Source organism: Chlorocebus sabaeus, chromosome 10, assembly GCF_047675955.1.
Source record: "Chlorocebus sabaeus isolate Y175 chromosome 10, mChlSab1.0.hap1, whole genome shotgun sequence".
Lineage (NCBI taxonomy): Eukaryota > Metazoa > Chordata > Mammalia > Primates > Cercopithecidae > Chlorocebus > Chlorocebus sabaeus.
Genome location: NC_132913.1, coordinates 57,195,868 through 57,212,835, shown reverse-complemented (window position 1 = coordinate 57,212,835; position 16,968 = coordinate 57,195,868). Strand labels below are relative to the sequence as shown.

Sequence of the window (16,968 nt, the reverse complement as noted above, 5' to 3'; positions counted from 1 at the left end):
CTGACCGGAGGAATAAATGAGTAGATTATATATCTGAGTCTTCAGAATATTTGAAGAAAACTTTAAACTTTCAAAGAGTTAGTATTAATTGTTCTTCATTTTGGTTAGAATCACTACCCAGGTCCCACTGCGTATCTAGTGAATCAAAACCTCTGACAGTGGGGCTCATGCATACATATTTTTTAAGCTTCCAAGACAACTCTCATGCAAGAAAAACACTGAGCCAACAAAAGAGAATGAAAGAGTGTATGCCAAAGAAAGAGACTAGCTTGAACAAAAGTACAGGAATCAGGAAAGGACACTGCACGTTGAGGAATAATAATCAATCCAATAAAGGTACGGAGGGAGAAGTGGTATAAGAAGATGAATTATAGGCTAAGGTGGGCAGTTCACCTGAGGTCAGGACTTTGAGACAAGTCTATGCAACATGATGAAACCCTGTCTTTACTAAAAATATAAAAATTAGCCAGGCATGGTGGTGCACATCTGTAATCCCAGCTACTTGGGAGGCTGAGACAGAAGAATCACTTGAACCAAGGAGACAGAGGTTGCAGTGAGCTGAGATCCCACCATTGCACTCCAGTCTGGGCGACAGTGAGTGAGACTCCATCTCAAAAAATAAAAAATAAAAGATAATGAATTATGAGAGCCAAGTTGAGGGCAACCTGTGGAGAATTTTAAATGTCTCTAGAAGAAAAACAGATGTTATCCTGTAAAGTGATGAGAACTTGAATGATTTTTAAGTAAAGGAGAGGGAGATTTATAGAGCTTAGAAAAGTAAGTTTGGTATTGAGATAAGTCACAGTAGAAAGAGTCTAGAAATAGGAAAACCAGTTAAAAAGTTACCTTAATAATCCACATTTTTAAAATACATTAATAATCCATATTTTTAAAATACAGAGAAATAAAGGAAAAAAGCAGGAAGGAATATTTCTGGAATGAAAGAAAGATTCTTAGTATCTGATTACAGGCTGAACACAGCTAGAACAGCAAGGGAAGAAAGTTTCCAGAATGGACAATTAAGTAATTTAAGATACCATTAAATGACAATAAGGGCACAAAAGGAAATATAGTATGGACAGATAGTTTTTAAAAGTTAATTCAGAAACTGAGAAAATCCATGTACCTACAAGGGGATCTACATTAATAATCAGACCTGTTAGAAATTTGAACCGGACCAACATGGTGAAACCCTGTCTCTACTAAAAATACAAAAATTAGCCAAGTGTGCTGGTGCACACCTGTAATCCCAGCTACTCAGGAGGTTCAGGCAGGAGAATTGCTTAAACCTGGGAGATGGAGGTTGCAGTAAGCGGAGATGGTGCCACTGCACTCCAGCCTGGGCGACAGAGAGAGACTCCCTCTAAAAAAAGAAAAAAAGAAATTTGAATCTATTAAGACTGTAACAAGGTTGTGAGTCATCTGCATTTAGGGAATGGTTGAACTAACAAAACACAGTATAAATCTACTTAAAGAAACACATACGTTTAAGTGGTAGATGGAAGAGAGCTTCACAATAACAAAGAGCAAAATTTACTGTCCATTTCTCTTTCACTTTGTTTTTAAAAGGTCAGTAAACAGACTGAGAAATTCAAATATTTTTAAATGAGCTGACCAAGTCACCCAAGTAAAAAAGAGGCAGAGCCAAAACTAGAACCCAGGGCTTCAAAATATGTCTACTACAAAATCTTGTCCAGCATGATTACTGGTACAGGACAATAGGCTGGAACTGCATGGTGTCCATATATCAAAATTTTAGTCAAGTCTTCAGTTTAATAGGGTCAGGGATTCCATTTGTCTGGATTGCCCAAAGTTTCTGGAGACCCATCAAACCAATGCTTATAATAGTATATATTATAATATACATTATATAACAATCACTGGAAGGTTTGTGAAATTTATACTTGTTTTGTCCTTGGAATCTTGAAAGTGTAACATTGAGGACTATCCTACTCCTTGAAAGATAAGAAGTATTAGGCAATTGATAATAAATGAAACAATAAAGACGAATGTGGAGACTAATGAAGTTCCAAAGACTGTTCACAATAGCAACAGGCTGGAAAAATCTGATATTAATGAATTCCAAACTGCCTAAGAATGAAAATTACCGTCTCGGGTCAATTTTCATAAAGTTGAATTCAATTTGAAACAAAATTAAACATTACACATTAGATACAAATGAACAAACCAATATTTTTCACGTCTTTTTCTTAAATAAACACAGAAATTAACAAAAATATTTCCAACATACCCTAACTTTACAATGTGATAAAAGCCCCCACATTGGCTGTGCACAGGCCTCAAGTTCAGCAGCAAAGGCAGCATAGTAGGTCTGAGACTCAAATTCCACATGCTCATTTAGTTCTCGCTTGTTTAAGTTCATACCTTGCAAAAATTAAAGCAGATATAAACCTTGTCAAGTGGAAGCACACATTCATATTAAATATCAAGTACAACAGTTCCCAGTCCCAAACACATTTATGCACACAAACGGCATTACTGACATAGTACATACAGAAGCAAATGACTAAAAATGAAACAATCTAGTCCTTTCAGAATTTTTTACAAACTAAGTTTTCTTAGAAACATGTTATGAATTGTCTCATGTAACAAACTGAATATCTTTTAATAAGAAAGTCAAAAAAATTAAATTTTTTCTTTTTTTTTTGAGACGGAGTCTCGCTCTGTCGCCCAGGCTGGAGTGCAGTGACCAGATCTCAGCTCACTGCAAGCTCCGTCTCCCGGGTTCACACCATTCTCCTGCCTCAGCCTCCCGAGTAGCTGGGACTACAGGCGCCCGGCAACACGCCCGGCTAATTTTTTTGGTTTTTAGTAGAGACGGGGTTTCACTGTGTCAGCCAGGATGGTCTCGAGCTCCTGACCTCGTGATCCACCCGTCTCGGCCTCCCAGTGCTGGGATTACAGGCGTGAGCCACTGAAAAAAATTTTAATTGATCTTACTTGAAAGTTTTATGTGTTGTGAATCTTTCTCAGAGAATAGATTTCACATTTCTAGATTAATGGTTACAAATGCTTCAAAGCCAGGCACAGTGGCTAATCCTGGTAATCCCAGCACTTTGGGAGGCTGAGACAAATGGATTGGTTGAGCCCAGGAGTTCTAGACCAGCCTGGGCAACATAGTGAGACTCTGTCTCTACCAAAAATAAAAAAATTAAGTTAAATTTTTTAAATGCTTAAAAAAGTTATACTCCTGTTTCTTTTTCATTCATTTGACACTTTTTTTCCTAACTCCTTGGTATGTTTTATGAACAATTTATTAGAGTACTTACAAATACCAATTAAAATAATGAGATATTTCATATGTAGTCTGAATGATACGCTATTATATTTTAATTGATGCTTAATAATTTAGCATTAGGAATTTTGTAAACCAAAAAATTAACAAAGGTACCAGTAAAATTCATACCTTGAAAGAAAGATACAAAGTTCATCCATGTAACTAACAAACCGTGATCCTCCAAAAATCTCTTGGCCACACTTTGATGAGAAAGAATATTAATAAAATCACTAACAAGAGGCCAATAAGTGTTATTCTTCAGTAATGCTTCTCCACAGTTCACTACCACATGTAAACTATTTTCTTCATCTAAAAAAAGACATACAAAACCCAAAAATGTCGTAAGACTTTTTTAAAAGCTTAACAAATAATACAGAATACATACACTTTAGAATCAGATATACCTAAATTCAAACCCCAGCCTTCCATTTAATACCTATATGGCTTTAGGCACAATATTTACACTCTCTGAATCAATTTCCTCATCTATAAAGTGGAAAATAAAAACATCCATCTTAAAATAATTACCTGAAGCATTAACAAAAAGTACTTAGCACATCATTATAGTAATTATTACCATATGTCCAATATATGACATGATACTGAAGTAGCTGTATGTTTATAAAACCTTATTTTCTTGATTCTAATGATATAATGCAATATTTTCTGATCCAATCAATAAAAAATTTTTACTCCTAGATTAATCTCATTTCATCTTATCAATCAAATCTGTATGATTTCAAGAGACATACATTTAATTCCTTTCTTCTATTCAAAGAATACATCAATACAATTTTTAGCAAACAGTATTTCAAAGATAAAAGAAAAAACACATATTTTAAAAAAAGAAAACCACACACACACACCAACTTCTTAAGCTGTGGAAAAAAAGTAGTTTAAATACATCGTTGGGGGTGGTGGGGGGATAGGCTTGTACAAAATATTTATCATTAAAAATTATTAGTATATGTGTATTAGCTCACTTTAACCTATTCCAACTTCACTGACTCACTGGACTAGGAAGTTTCCATTCCCATTGTAAAGCATATTAATACCCATAATACATGGAATGCTGAAGGCTCGTAGCTCATTCCCTGTAAACAAGCTGCGGCGTATGGTTACCCAGAGTCAATTTTTGTTTCTATTTATGCTAATTGTTCTTTTTATCATAATTACACAATTTAGATCAAAAGTATATGAACTAATGACATGTGAAAGCACAGAGAGGTATTACAGAAACTGAATCATATGCTTTTGAGAGACAATAAAATAAAAACAAGTGCCAGCAAAAAAAGCTAAAAAACCTTGGGACAGAAAAATCATAAAACCTATAAGTATATTTTACACTCAGATTGCTTTATATTCTAACTCTATTTTAAAGAGATTAAAATTAGAATCCACAGATGATGCTTCATAGATGTGCTATTTATAAAAAAGATGAACGAGAACTCCAGTCAAGGAAACCATATCCTGAAAATATTTTGCCCAAAGTTAAAAACCTGGAGAACGAACACGCAGTTCTGTGTTTTAAGTTAAAATACAATGTTTAAGGTATATATATATTTTTCCAAAGATGGGGGTCTCACTATGTTGCCCATGCTGGACTCAAACTCCTGGGTTCAAGCATTCCTCCCACCTCGGCCTCCTCAGCAGCTAGGATTACAGGTAAGTGCCGCCACACCCAGCTCATACCATTTTTTTAAATGAGTCCTCACTTTAACCAACTTATTCAACTACCTACCTACCTGTCATACTCATCAGTCAGGAAGGCCTCTACTGCACTTTTTAATTTCCACACATTAAACTTAGGTTTCAGTCCACACAATTATTTTACCAAATATTAAATAAGTTTAACAATGTCTAAGAACAGGGCCCACTGAAGTTAAGTACACTCTCTTTCAGTACTTCTCAATGGACAAGGGAGGGTCTAACTCAACGAGGAAGTAAGGATTAGGGGCTTCTTACAAATTATTTATACTAACCTCTGAGATTCTGAAAAGCACCCCCATGACTGACAATTACAGTTCCACTTCTGAGCTAGTGAGCCATTGATATTGATGCGACAGTGCTAAGGAATGTTGGGATTTTTTTTAAGTTAAAAATTGAGAATCACTGTTGTATATAATTGAAACCAGGGGATGAATAAGCAGAATATAATTAATCAAACTAACTATTTTCCCGACATTGCTTAAATACTACTGTTCTTGTGAAAAACGCCTTGGAATCATTAATGAAATAAAATGATTAGGACTTCTATTTTTACTCAAACTGGTACTTTCCTCATTACAGATATAAAGAGCAATGATTCAGTGTTAAATTAAATTCACTCATCAACAAATATTTATTGAGCACCTACTAAGGGTCAGGTTTTCAACTAATCTCTGAGAATAAAGTAGTAAATAAATCAAGATTTAGATGATCTCTGTCTTCATGGAGATTAATACCTAAGAAGGCAGAGTGTGATAAGGGCTGTAACGGGAAAAGTACAGGGAGTCATAAGAACAAATAGGCCGGGCGCGGTGGCTCAAGCCTGTAATCCCAGCACTTTGGGAGGCCGAGACGGGCGGATCACGAGGTCAGGAGATCGAGACCATCCTGGTTAACACGGTGAAAGCCCATCTCTACTAAAGAATACAAAAAACTAGCCGGGTGAGGTGGCGGGCGCCTGTCGTTCCAGCTACTCAGGAGGCTGAGGCAGGAGAATGGTGTGAACCCGGGAGGCAGAGCTTGCAGTGAGCTGAGATCCGGTCACTGCACTCCAGCCTGGGCGACAGAGCGAGACTCCGTCTCAAAAAAAAAAAAAAAGAACAAATAAAGCTAGACTACAATTCAAGAAAAGACTTGGCTAGGCATAGTGGCTCACACCTGTAATCCCAGCACTTTGGGAGGCCGAGGTGGGCAGATCACCTGAAGTCAGGAGTTCGAGACCAGCCTGGCCAACATGGTGAAACCCCCACCTCTACTAAAAACACAAAAATTAGCTGGGCATAGTGGCGGGCACCTGTAATCCCAATTACTCGGAAGGCTGAGACAGGAGAATTGCTTGAACCTGGGAGGCGGAGGGTGCAGTGAACCAAGATTGTGCCACTGCACTCCAGCCTAAGTGACAAAGCAAGACTCCGTCTCAAAAAAAAAAAAAAAAAAAAAGACTCTCCTGGGGAAGTGAAGTTTAAACTGAGGCCTATAAAATAAAGCAGGAATTAGGACTGACCAGATAAACTAGTGATGGTGGAGTAGATGGTGCTATAGGTAGAAGGAGCAGTACATAAGAAAAGGTTAGAATCACTCGAAGAAAGAATGCAGAGGATGCATGGTACAAATGAGGTTACAGGGTCTTATAAACCAGCGTCCGAACTTTAGCGTTCACATGAAGAGAATGGAAAGCCACTAGGGGGTTTTAGGAGAGAGAACATTATAAGAAGTATAATATAAAAAGTGACTGAAGGAGAGTGACGACAACAAGAGATAAGAGGCTTAGAGATGGCCATGGCTTGAACTGTGGTGGTGGCAAAAAGATGCAGTGATGAAGAGGCTATGTAAAGATATTCAAAAGATTTGAAGGACAGTTGGTAACGTCTGCTATATCTGCCTGGAGTAAAAAGAAGTCAAAGACAACTCCTAGGTTTTTAGGCTGCACAACTATTTAGAATGGTTAGACACTGGAATCAAAATACACATTCATGTGCCCATGTACATACACACACACACAGGATAACGTAAAAGAAGTCAGATTAATGGAGCAATAATGAGTCTTTGCTGTGAACATTGTGTGTTTGGGGTGTTTATAGACATCCAAACAATATAGTTCAATAAGTAGCTTGATATGCAGGGAGGAAAGGCAATCTGGGATTATGAGCATCTACAGACATTCCTATGTCATGCAACACATGGTTTTAGATTCCACTTTACAAAGACTGTTTCAAAAGACAAATTCTAACATTTCTGGGACATGAAAAATTATGAGCTATGTTTGGAACCACAAAGCATATGGTATAATATTGAATATAAAAAAGTAAAAGTATAAGGTAGGAATCACATACTACTATAAGGCTGTTTCCCTATAGTCTTCAGCTATTGCTGTGGCCAAGCAAATTCTCATTGTATCAGCTCCTGTATTTATTAAAAGTATAGATAAAATTTTAAAATATCATCTAACAACAATTCAAGCCAAGGCTAGATAGAGGCTGCTAAAAAATACAAAGAAAGTACAGAGATCCTGTTGTAGTATCTGTGGCTAGTTATGGGTAGTTCAGTATAGTTAAGGTTTATTCTAATACTTACTGTAAAAATGGGAAAAGCTTATGATACTTTTAGAAAAGCAGTAAATATATATCATAATATCTTATGCTACTACTGAAAGAGGAAAAAATAGTATGGCAAAGTTTGAAGGCTTCTAAAGATAGTTTTAGACCTTGGCTGGAAATAATGTAATTTACTGCTAAAAAAAAAAATTATATTTAAAGATCTTAACAATCTTTATTTCAGCTTGTTGAAAATTCAATTTATATAAGAATTTCCAGAAAAGACTAACTGCATTAGAAGCATATGTAAAAAGCAACTGATACTATATAATATCATTTCAGAAAAATATGGGAAAAGTGTGAAAAGCAGAGACACGAGGACAAAGTGCCAAGAAACACCAATATTGATAGGATAAGTAGAGAAGAGTGCTGGGCCACAGAAACAATCAACAGTGTGAAATGCGACTGAAAATCAAGCAAGGTAAAGTTTAAACTATGACCACTGGCTTCCTCAACATGTAGTTTACAAAAAGGGTAAACCATATAATTTATCATATAAACTGGGACACTTTTGAGCATAAAAGAAATTGTATTAATAACTACATCAGATTAACAGGCATAACTTAAGGCTATTCTCGGAAAACTAGGACATATGGCTACATGAGTCATGGACAATTTTGTAGACAGCAATTTCAACAGAACAATGGGAGTGAACACTAGAATGAGGTAGGTTAATGAGTGACTTGTAGGTAAGGATATGAATATAAAAACTGAGGAAAGCTACTATTTAAAAAAAAAAAAATGGGAGGCAGATTTAAGACTCATCTTGTTCCCAAACATTCTCCCTTAAAGGCCAAATGCAAACCGTATGTAATAAGCACAGCTAAATCACCTGGTGAAGAAAATGGACTCCAGATTCTTTTAAAAGAACAGGTACTTCTAAATTTTGTTTTCTCAATTATGAATTTAAAACACCATTTTGCTGCAAAGACTTCATGACTAAAACACCAAAAGTAATGGCAACATAAGCCAAAATTGACAAATGGGATCTAATTAAACTAAAGAGCTTCTGCACAGCAAAAGAAACTATTATCAGAGTGAGCAGGCAACCTACAGAATGGGAGAAAATTTTTGCAATCTAGCCATCTGGCAAAGGGCTAATATGTAGAATCCACAAAAAACTTAAACAAATTTACAATAAAAAAACAACCCCATCAAAAAGTGGGCAAAAGATATGAACAGACACTTCTCAAAAGAAGACATTTATGCAGCCAACAAACATATGAAAAAATGCTCATCATCACTGGTTATTAGAGAAATGCAAATCAAAACCACAATGAGATACCATCTCATACCAGTTAGAATGGCAATCATTAAAAAGTCAGCAACAACAGACGCTGGAGAGGATGTGGAGAAATAGGAATGCTTTTACACTGTTGGTGGGAGTGTAAATTAGTTCAACCATTGTGGAAGACAGTGTGGCGATTCCTCAAGGATCTAGAACTAGAAATACCATTTGACCCAGCAATCCCATTACTGGGTATATACCCAAAGGGTTATATATCATGCTACAATAAAGACACATGCACATGTATGTTTATTGTGGCACTGTTCACAATAGCAAAGACTTGGAACCAACCCAAATGACCATCAATGATGAACTGGATAAAGAAAATGTGGCACATATACACCATGGAATACTATGCAGCCATAAAAAAAGATGAGTTCATGTCCTTTGCAGGGACATGGATGAAGCTGGAAACTATCATTCTCAGCAAATTATCACAAGGACAGAAAACCAAACAACGCATGTTCTCACTCATAAGTGGGAGTTGAACAATGAGAACACATGGACACAGGGAGGGGGACATCACACACCGGGGCCTATTGGAGGACAGGGGGCAGGGGGCGGGGGGAGGAATGGCATTAGGAGAAATACCTAATGTAGATGATAGGTTGATGGGTGCAGCAAACCACCATGGCACATGTATCCCTATGTAACGAACCTGCACATTCTGTACATGTACCCCAGAACTTAAAGTACAATTAAAAAGTAAATAAATTTAATTTACAAAAATATAAAATATGAAGACATAAACCCAGTTGCCATCTGCGTCACAATAAAACATTAATTCTAACACTTTTTAAAACTGGTGTCTGAATAGCTTTCAAAATAAATGCGAAATGATCGTTTAATGTAAAAAAAAAAAAAAAAAAGTAAATAAATAAAACACTATTTTTGTGAAAAGTCTTTCTTTAAATATATAATTCCATATAAGAACATCATTCATACAGCTGAATGACAGCAGACACTATTTCAAAAATGAAAAAAGAAAAAACAATATATGTAGATAAATTTCTAGGAAAGAAAAGGTCATGTTACATGAAGTTAGTAAAACTATAACATAAAGCAGCTTTTAAATTTTCCTTTAAAAAGTAAAGAAATAGGCCAGGCATGGTGCCTCAGGCCTGTAATCCCAGCACTTTAGGAGGCCAAGGCAGGTGGATCACCTGAGGTCAGGAGTTCAAGACCAGCCTGGACAACGTGGTGAAACCCTATCTCTACTAAAAATACAAAAAATTAGCTGGGCGTGGTGGCAGGCACCTGTAGTCTCAGCTACTTGGGAGGCTGAGGCAGAAGAATCACTTGAACCCGGAAGGTGGAGGATGTAGTGAGCCGAGATCACACCATTGCACTCCAGCCTAGGCAACAAGAGTGAAACTCCATCTTAAAAAAAAAAAAAAAAGTAAAGAAGTATATTGTTAATGTAAATAATGTATTATGCTCCCACTATACCTACAATGGGAAGACAGACTCACAAAGTAGGTAAGAAAGAGTACAGGCTTTGAAGTTAGACAACCTGGCTTACTACTCAGAGCTGTAAGATCACAGATCATTGACTTCAACTCCCTATGCCTCAGCTGCCTCATCTATAAAATGGAGATGACAGTATCTTCAAAGAATTATTGATGGTTAAATGACATAATGCATATAAAGTACTGAGAAAAGAGTCTAGCATATAGTTGAGTACTCTAGAGATGGTAGCTATCATAATTAGCTAGCTATTATATATAATGCATTATACCTTGCACTGAGTTCATATCAATTTTCAGGACATGGTGTCACACCTGAGAACAGACAGATTATCAGTATAAGGAGAAAACAGGAGCTGATATGCACAAAGAGGCAAGAGTGGAACAAAGCAAGGCTCAAGTACAAGATTTCTCCTCCTCAGAGAATGGAGAGGTCCTAAGATTTAATTAATCTGAAGTATTGTTTGTCATTATTTTTAAAGTTTAGCTCCTAGTGCCAACAAGTAAAGACACATCCTATCAAAGTGGGATTGGCTGTGTCAAGGTTAAGAATACTAAGAGTTCTGACATTAGGAGCCATGAAATCCTTCTTAACTGTCATTTGCTAGCTGTATAACCTATGGCAAATTGCTTAACTTTCCTAAACCTCAATGTACTCATCTCTAAAGCATAGATAACAATAATGCCAATCTCAGAGACTTGCTCAGAAACTTAATTGAAACAATATATAAATAGCATTCAACAAAGTACCAGGTACATAGAAAATATTTAAATACTTATATTATTGGCCAGGCATGGTGTCTCATACCTATAATCCCAGCACTTTGGGTGGCTGAGGCAGATGGATCATCTGAGGTCAGGAGTTCAAGACTAGCCTGGGCACCATGGCAAAACCTCATCTCTACTAAAAATACAAAAATCAGCCAGACTTGGTGACGCGCACCTTTGTAATCCCAGCTACTCAGGAGGCTAAGGCAGAACTGCTTGAACTGAACCCAGGAGGCGGAGGTTGCAGTGAGCCAAGATCACACCACTGCACTCCAGCCTAGGGGACAGAGCAAGACTCTGTCTCAAAAATAATAATAATTATTATATATATATTTATATTATATTATATATGTGTATGTGTATATATATATATAATTTAAGGGAGGTAAAGTTAAGATGAATAACCATAGAGACATGAGAACAGGAAGAGATACAGAAACATTATGGTAGGTTGAAGAGTATCAACCACATAGTGGGCATGAAAGAAAAATATAAAGTTCTCACTAAGGGAGTAGAAAAAAGACAAGATTCATCCCAATTTTTAAGTTATAAAATACAAGCATTTAAAAATATCTAAGACTGATAGCAGCAAATTTATGATTAAAAAACAGAAACATGTCTAATAAGGAAATGACTAAATAAATTATGGTATAGCCATGATATTAACATCTACACTTATTAAAATGCATGTTTTTGACATGTACACTATGGCAAGTTTTTAAAAAGTATTTATTGTATCTATAAATATAGTCATCACACAAAAAGAAAAGAAATATAGCAAAGTGCTAACAACAGGTGTTTGTGAATAACAAAACTACAAGTGCTTTTAACTTTTTCTTGAAACTTCACTGGAAATTTTCAAAAATGTCTGCAACAAATATGTATTATTTTATAATTTTTTAAACATAAGGTCTTTTCAAGACTAGTTATACAAAGTTCACTAATACTAGACTATTAATAATACTAACATTAGTAATTAGTAATATTACTAACTATACGAAGTACACTAATAATACTAGAATAATAATACTGATAATAATAGAACTAGTGAATATAATTCTGAGTTACCTTGTAGTTCACTTTTAATAAGGCAACTTTCCATCATGTATAATAGCACAGTGACCATAATATCCAGCAGCTGACATTCTTCTGTTACCTGTCTGGCTAGCTCCTCATTGCTGAACAACTGAACACTAATATGCACAATTCTGTTAGACATTGTGTCTGATTCATGACTTTTCTTCAGTGTTTTCATAATGAAAGCATAATGCTGAACAAAAGTTTTTGTAAAAGCAACCTGTAAACATTTTAATAGAAAGGAAAAAACACATTAGTTTTAATTTTTAATTTAAAATCATTTTTAATATATCATAGTAACATTTTACATCTTTACTAATTTATAATAATGTCCAAGGTAACAAAAAAAAAAAATCTCAATGATGAGGTAGTCTTTCACTTTTTGGGAACATTTGCAAAATATTTTGATGGTTAAAGAAAAAAAAACTTTTTTTTCCCCCAAGATGGAGTCTTGCTCTGTTGCCCAAGCCTGAGCGCAGTGGCATGATCTCGGCTCACTGCAACCTCTGCCTCCCAGGTTCAAGCAATTCTCCTGCCTTAGCCTCCCAAGTAGCTGGGATTACAGGCATGCGCCAACACGCCCAGTTAATTTTTGTATTCTTAGTAGAGATGGGGTTTCACCATGTTGGCCAGGATGGTCTCAAACTCTTGGCCTTGTGATCTGCCCACCTCGGCCTCCCAAAGTGCTGGGATTACAGGCATGCGCCAACACGCCCAGTTAATTTTTGTATTCTTAGTAGAGATGGGGTTTCACCATGTTGGCCAGGAGGGTCTCAAACTCTTGGCCTTGTGATCTGCCCACCTCGGCCTCCCAAAGTGCTGGGATTACAGGCGTGAGCCAGGCCCCGTTAAAAAAATTTTTAATAGACATTTTAAATTATTAAAGTTGTAAAGCAATAATAAATGCTGTGGTTTAAGAATACAAGATATACTTTGCTCACAAATGTATCAATTTACTGAGGTCAAAGTATGTAACTCTGTTCTGTGCTACCTACTTTAACAACAAAATCTAAGTCTCAGCTACAAACTATTGCAGAGGATTTAACATAACTAAATAAGTGAGTCAATGTGATTACTTCAAAACAAATATCTTCTCCTATTTGATCTGAAAGCTGACAACTAATCTGACTAAACAATCTGCAGGATTATTTATTTTTACTTTTTTTTTTTTTTTGGAGACCAAGTCTCGCTCTGTCGCCCAGGCTGGAGTGCAGTGATGCAACCCTGGCTCACTGCAACCTCCGCCTTCCAGGTTCAAGCCATTCTCCTGCCTCAGTCTCCCAAGTAGCAGGGATTACAGGCACATGCCACCATGCCCAGCTAATTTTTATATTTTTAGTAGAGATGGGGTTTCATCATGTTGGCCAGGCTGATCTCAAACTCCAGACCTCTGGTGATCTGCCCGCCTCGGGCTCCCAAAGTGCTGGGATTATAGGCATGAGCCACTGTGCCCAGCCATATTTATTTTTACTGTTATTTGTACTCTTACTTCCTTTACATGTACATTTTCTGGTTTTTTTTTTTTTTTTAGCAGATATAAAGACACACAAAACAATGACACTATTAAAGTGTCTCTCCTAACCTACACCATAAAAATTACAGCTTGCTTTATTTTCTTTTCATAAACTGAACTTTGTCACTCTGCCATAACCATATGATGGTAACAGGTGCGTTCTAACCCCCTGGGTCTAGAAACTTCACCTACCAACATTTTTATATGAGTCAATAACTGTTCTGTTTATCAGCTGTGACCAGACACTATTCAATCCATGCTTTTCCCAGCCTGATCTCACAATCTAAATTCAATTGCCCCCATAAAACATTCTCATAGCACCTTGTACTCTTCTTCAGAGGATTTAGAACAATTTGTAACTACATATTTATTTCTGCAAAATAAAAATTTTGGTTTCAATGTTTGCTTCCCAGCATTCCCTCCAGACCAAGTTCCATGCAGAAAAGCAATCTTTTGGAACTCTGCTGAGTAATGCTGCTTTGCCACAAAGTTAACACACTGTTGGCTGGACGTGGTGGCTCACACCTGTAATCCCAGCACTTCGGGAGGCGGAGGTGGGTGGATCACGAGGTCAGGAAATTGAGACCATCCTGGCTAATAAGGTGAAACCCTGTCTCCACTAAAAATACAAAAAAAATTAGCCGGGCGTGGTGGCAAGCACCTGTATTCCCAGCTACTCTGGAGGCTGAGGCAGGAGAATGGCGTGAACCCAGGAGGCAGAGTTTGCAGTGAGCCAAGATCACACCACTGCACTCGAGCCTAGGCAACAGAGCGAGACTCCATGTCAAAAAAAAAAAAAAAAAAAAAGCTAAGACACTGTGCCTTTTGTGCAGAACCTGTGTTAGCAAGAGAAGAAGCTAATGCTTGTTTATAGTGTTATATCAACCCTCACCTGAGAAATATATCAAAAAAAAAGATTTAATAATGAAAGGCAAAGAAAGAAAAGCAAAGTTCAGAAAAGCAGGAAAATATATAGATACCTTATACTCTTGATCAGGAAGCATGTTGAGTAAGAAAGTTACCATCTTTTGAGGGAATTCATATTTTATAGTCCAAAATAATAGTTCTTCTAGGAAGCTTTTATGTTTCAAAACATCCATTATGGATTGATCTGCATAAGAAAAATGAAATTTATCAGTTAATGATTGAAGTTGCTCATCTCATTTAAACATTACTATAACTAATAACCCATAAACCATAAAACGTGAATGTATCTAAAAATTAAAAATATCCTTAAATGCAATAATATTGACAAGCTAGATTTCTATAATGTACATACTATATAAATAAGAAAAAATTTAATGCGTATATTTTAATATAAAGCAGTAAGTGGAAAAATGAATGGGGGAAATGGATGCCATTTTTAAATAAAGGTATTCAACGGAAGATAGCATTATCTACTGGAAAGTCTAAGGCCAAGTGCCACTTCTTGAGGGCCAGTCTGTCTCTTCCAAAGCTCTGCATCCTTGCCAAGCTTATTCAACAGAAGATCTCAAGAAGTATATGAGGAACTAGGTATTTTGAATACTTTCACTGTTTCTTTCTCTCACTAATTTCTTCCCCTGCAAATGAACTAGAAAATTAAGACTATTAATCTTTGCCAGAGGAAATGATCTTAAGTTACTGCTCTGGATCATCAGCTCTACCACAAAGACATCAAGAGGATACAAGAAGTATCAACTATGAATGTACTGGCTCCAGTGACACTGCTTAAGCAGGGGCTAAACTTAGATGAGAGATTGGAAAAAACAGTATCTAAAACACATTAAAATCCTCAGGTCCAGCCCTAACTACATCACTGTTCAAGTGTCTTGCAGGATAACCTTGTAGAGTTTTTTCAGTTAACACTACCCTACCCCAGCTTTATACTTCTTCTAGTATTGAATAATGTGTTCATACCACATCTCCCCAGGTAGTGGGTCTAAATGAGTAACAATAAGCTCAGTATGTCATCACTTTCTTTATAAAACATTGTGTTTACTAAGACTTGAATCAGTCCTTATTAGATATAACTTTAACATAGTTTTTTCATTAATAACTAAAGAAAAAACAGCACCAAAATATCCTATATATCCTGAAGATATTATGATTTTAACCACAGAGAGGCAAAAATGTCTTCCAACTCCCTAATTCCATTTCAGTGGTGACATAAGTGATAAATAGGAGTGGTTAACATACAAAGACAAGTACACTATAACACTATACATCTGGGTTTTTTTGTTTTTTCCTTAAGAGTCAGGGTCTCACTCTGGAGGCTAGAGTGCAGTGGCGTAATCATAGCTCACTGCAGCCTCAAACTCCTCAGCTCGAGTGATCCTCCCACCTTACCCTCCCGAATAGCTAGGACTATAGGGGTACAAGACCACACCCTGCTAATTTATTTTTTATTTTTTGAAGAGACAAGGTCTTACTATGTTGTCCAGGCTACAGTTCTTTATTATTAGCAATTAAGTAATTATTTTCAAAACTCAGAATTTTCTACTTACAAAACAGAAATATATTCCTCCTGAAACAGATCATTTCCAGGGCATGACAATGATTTAAAAACAAAACAAGCCAAGATTGCAAGAAATGAGGTAAAATACAGTAAAAAGAACTCACTGACAGATTCAAAGACAAAAAGTAATAAAAACAGGGCTCAAGAGATTCAGGTAGCAGGAATTTAAGATTTGTAACTAAAAATTATAATACAGGCCAACACCTTAATCCCAGCACTTTGGGAGGCTGAGGTGGGCAGATAGATGGCTTGAGCTCAGGAATTTGAGACCAGCCTAGGCAACATGGCAAAACCCTGTCTCTAAAAAACATACGAAAATCAGCCAGGTGGGGTGGCATGCACCTGTAGTCCCAACTACTCCGGAGGTTGAGACAGGAGAATTGGATCGCTTGAGCCTGGGGGGCAGAAGTTGCAGTGAACCAAGATCATGCCATTGATCATTCTAGCCTGGGTAACACAGTAAGACCCTGTCCTGAAAAAAATAAATTATAATTCACCGCACACTGCTGTACCTAATTTAATTCTCACAATTCTCTTAACACAATGTGACTGATAATTTCACAGACTACCAAAATAAAAGCTCTCATTGGTAAGTGCTTCTTAAAAGCATTTACAAAGCTGAACAAAACTAGTACTATTAATCACAGAATTCATAGTTTTGACTCTGCAAGCCTGTATTAGGCAAATGAAAAGCCTGAAGGCATCATAATTATTATTAATTGTCAAGCACTTAAAAGAAAATATACATTAACAATGTTTT

General features: G+C 36.5%; 1 protein-coding gene across 3 annotated transcripts in view; it reads right to left on the bottom strand.

Annotated features, from left to right (window-relative positions):
* UBR3 (ubiquitin protein ligase E3 component n-recognin 3) overlaps positions 1-16,968 on the bottom strand; it is a 268,897-nt gene that overhangs the window by 182,012 nt on the left and 69,917 nt on the right. For all 3 annotated transcript variants that reach the window (XM_038001943.2, XM_007965316.3, XM_038001944.2), the window contains exons 7-10: positions 14,692-14,822; positions 12,190-12,418; positions 3,428-3,607; positions 2,252-2,385 (exon numbers count right to left, since the gene is read on the bottom strand). In XM_038001943.2, coding sequence (XP_037857871.1) covers positions 2,252-2,385; positions 3,428-3,607; positions 12,190-12,418; positions 14,692-14,822 — 674 coding nt within the window. The remainder of the gene's footprint in view (positions 1-2,251; positions 2,386-3,427; positions 3,608-12,189; positions 12,419-14,691; positions 14,823-16,968) is intronic.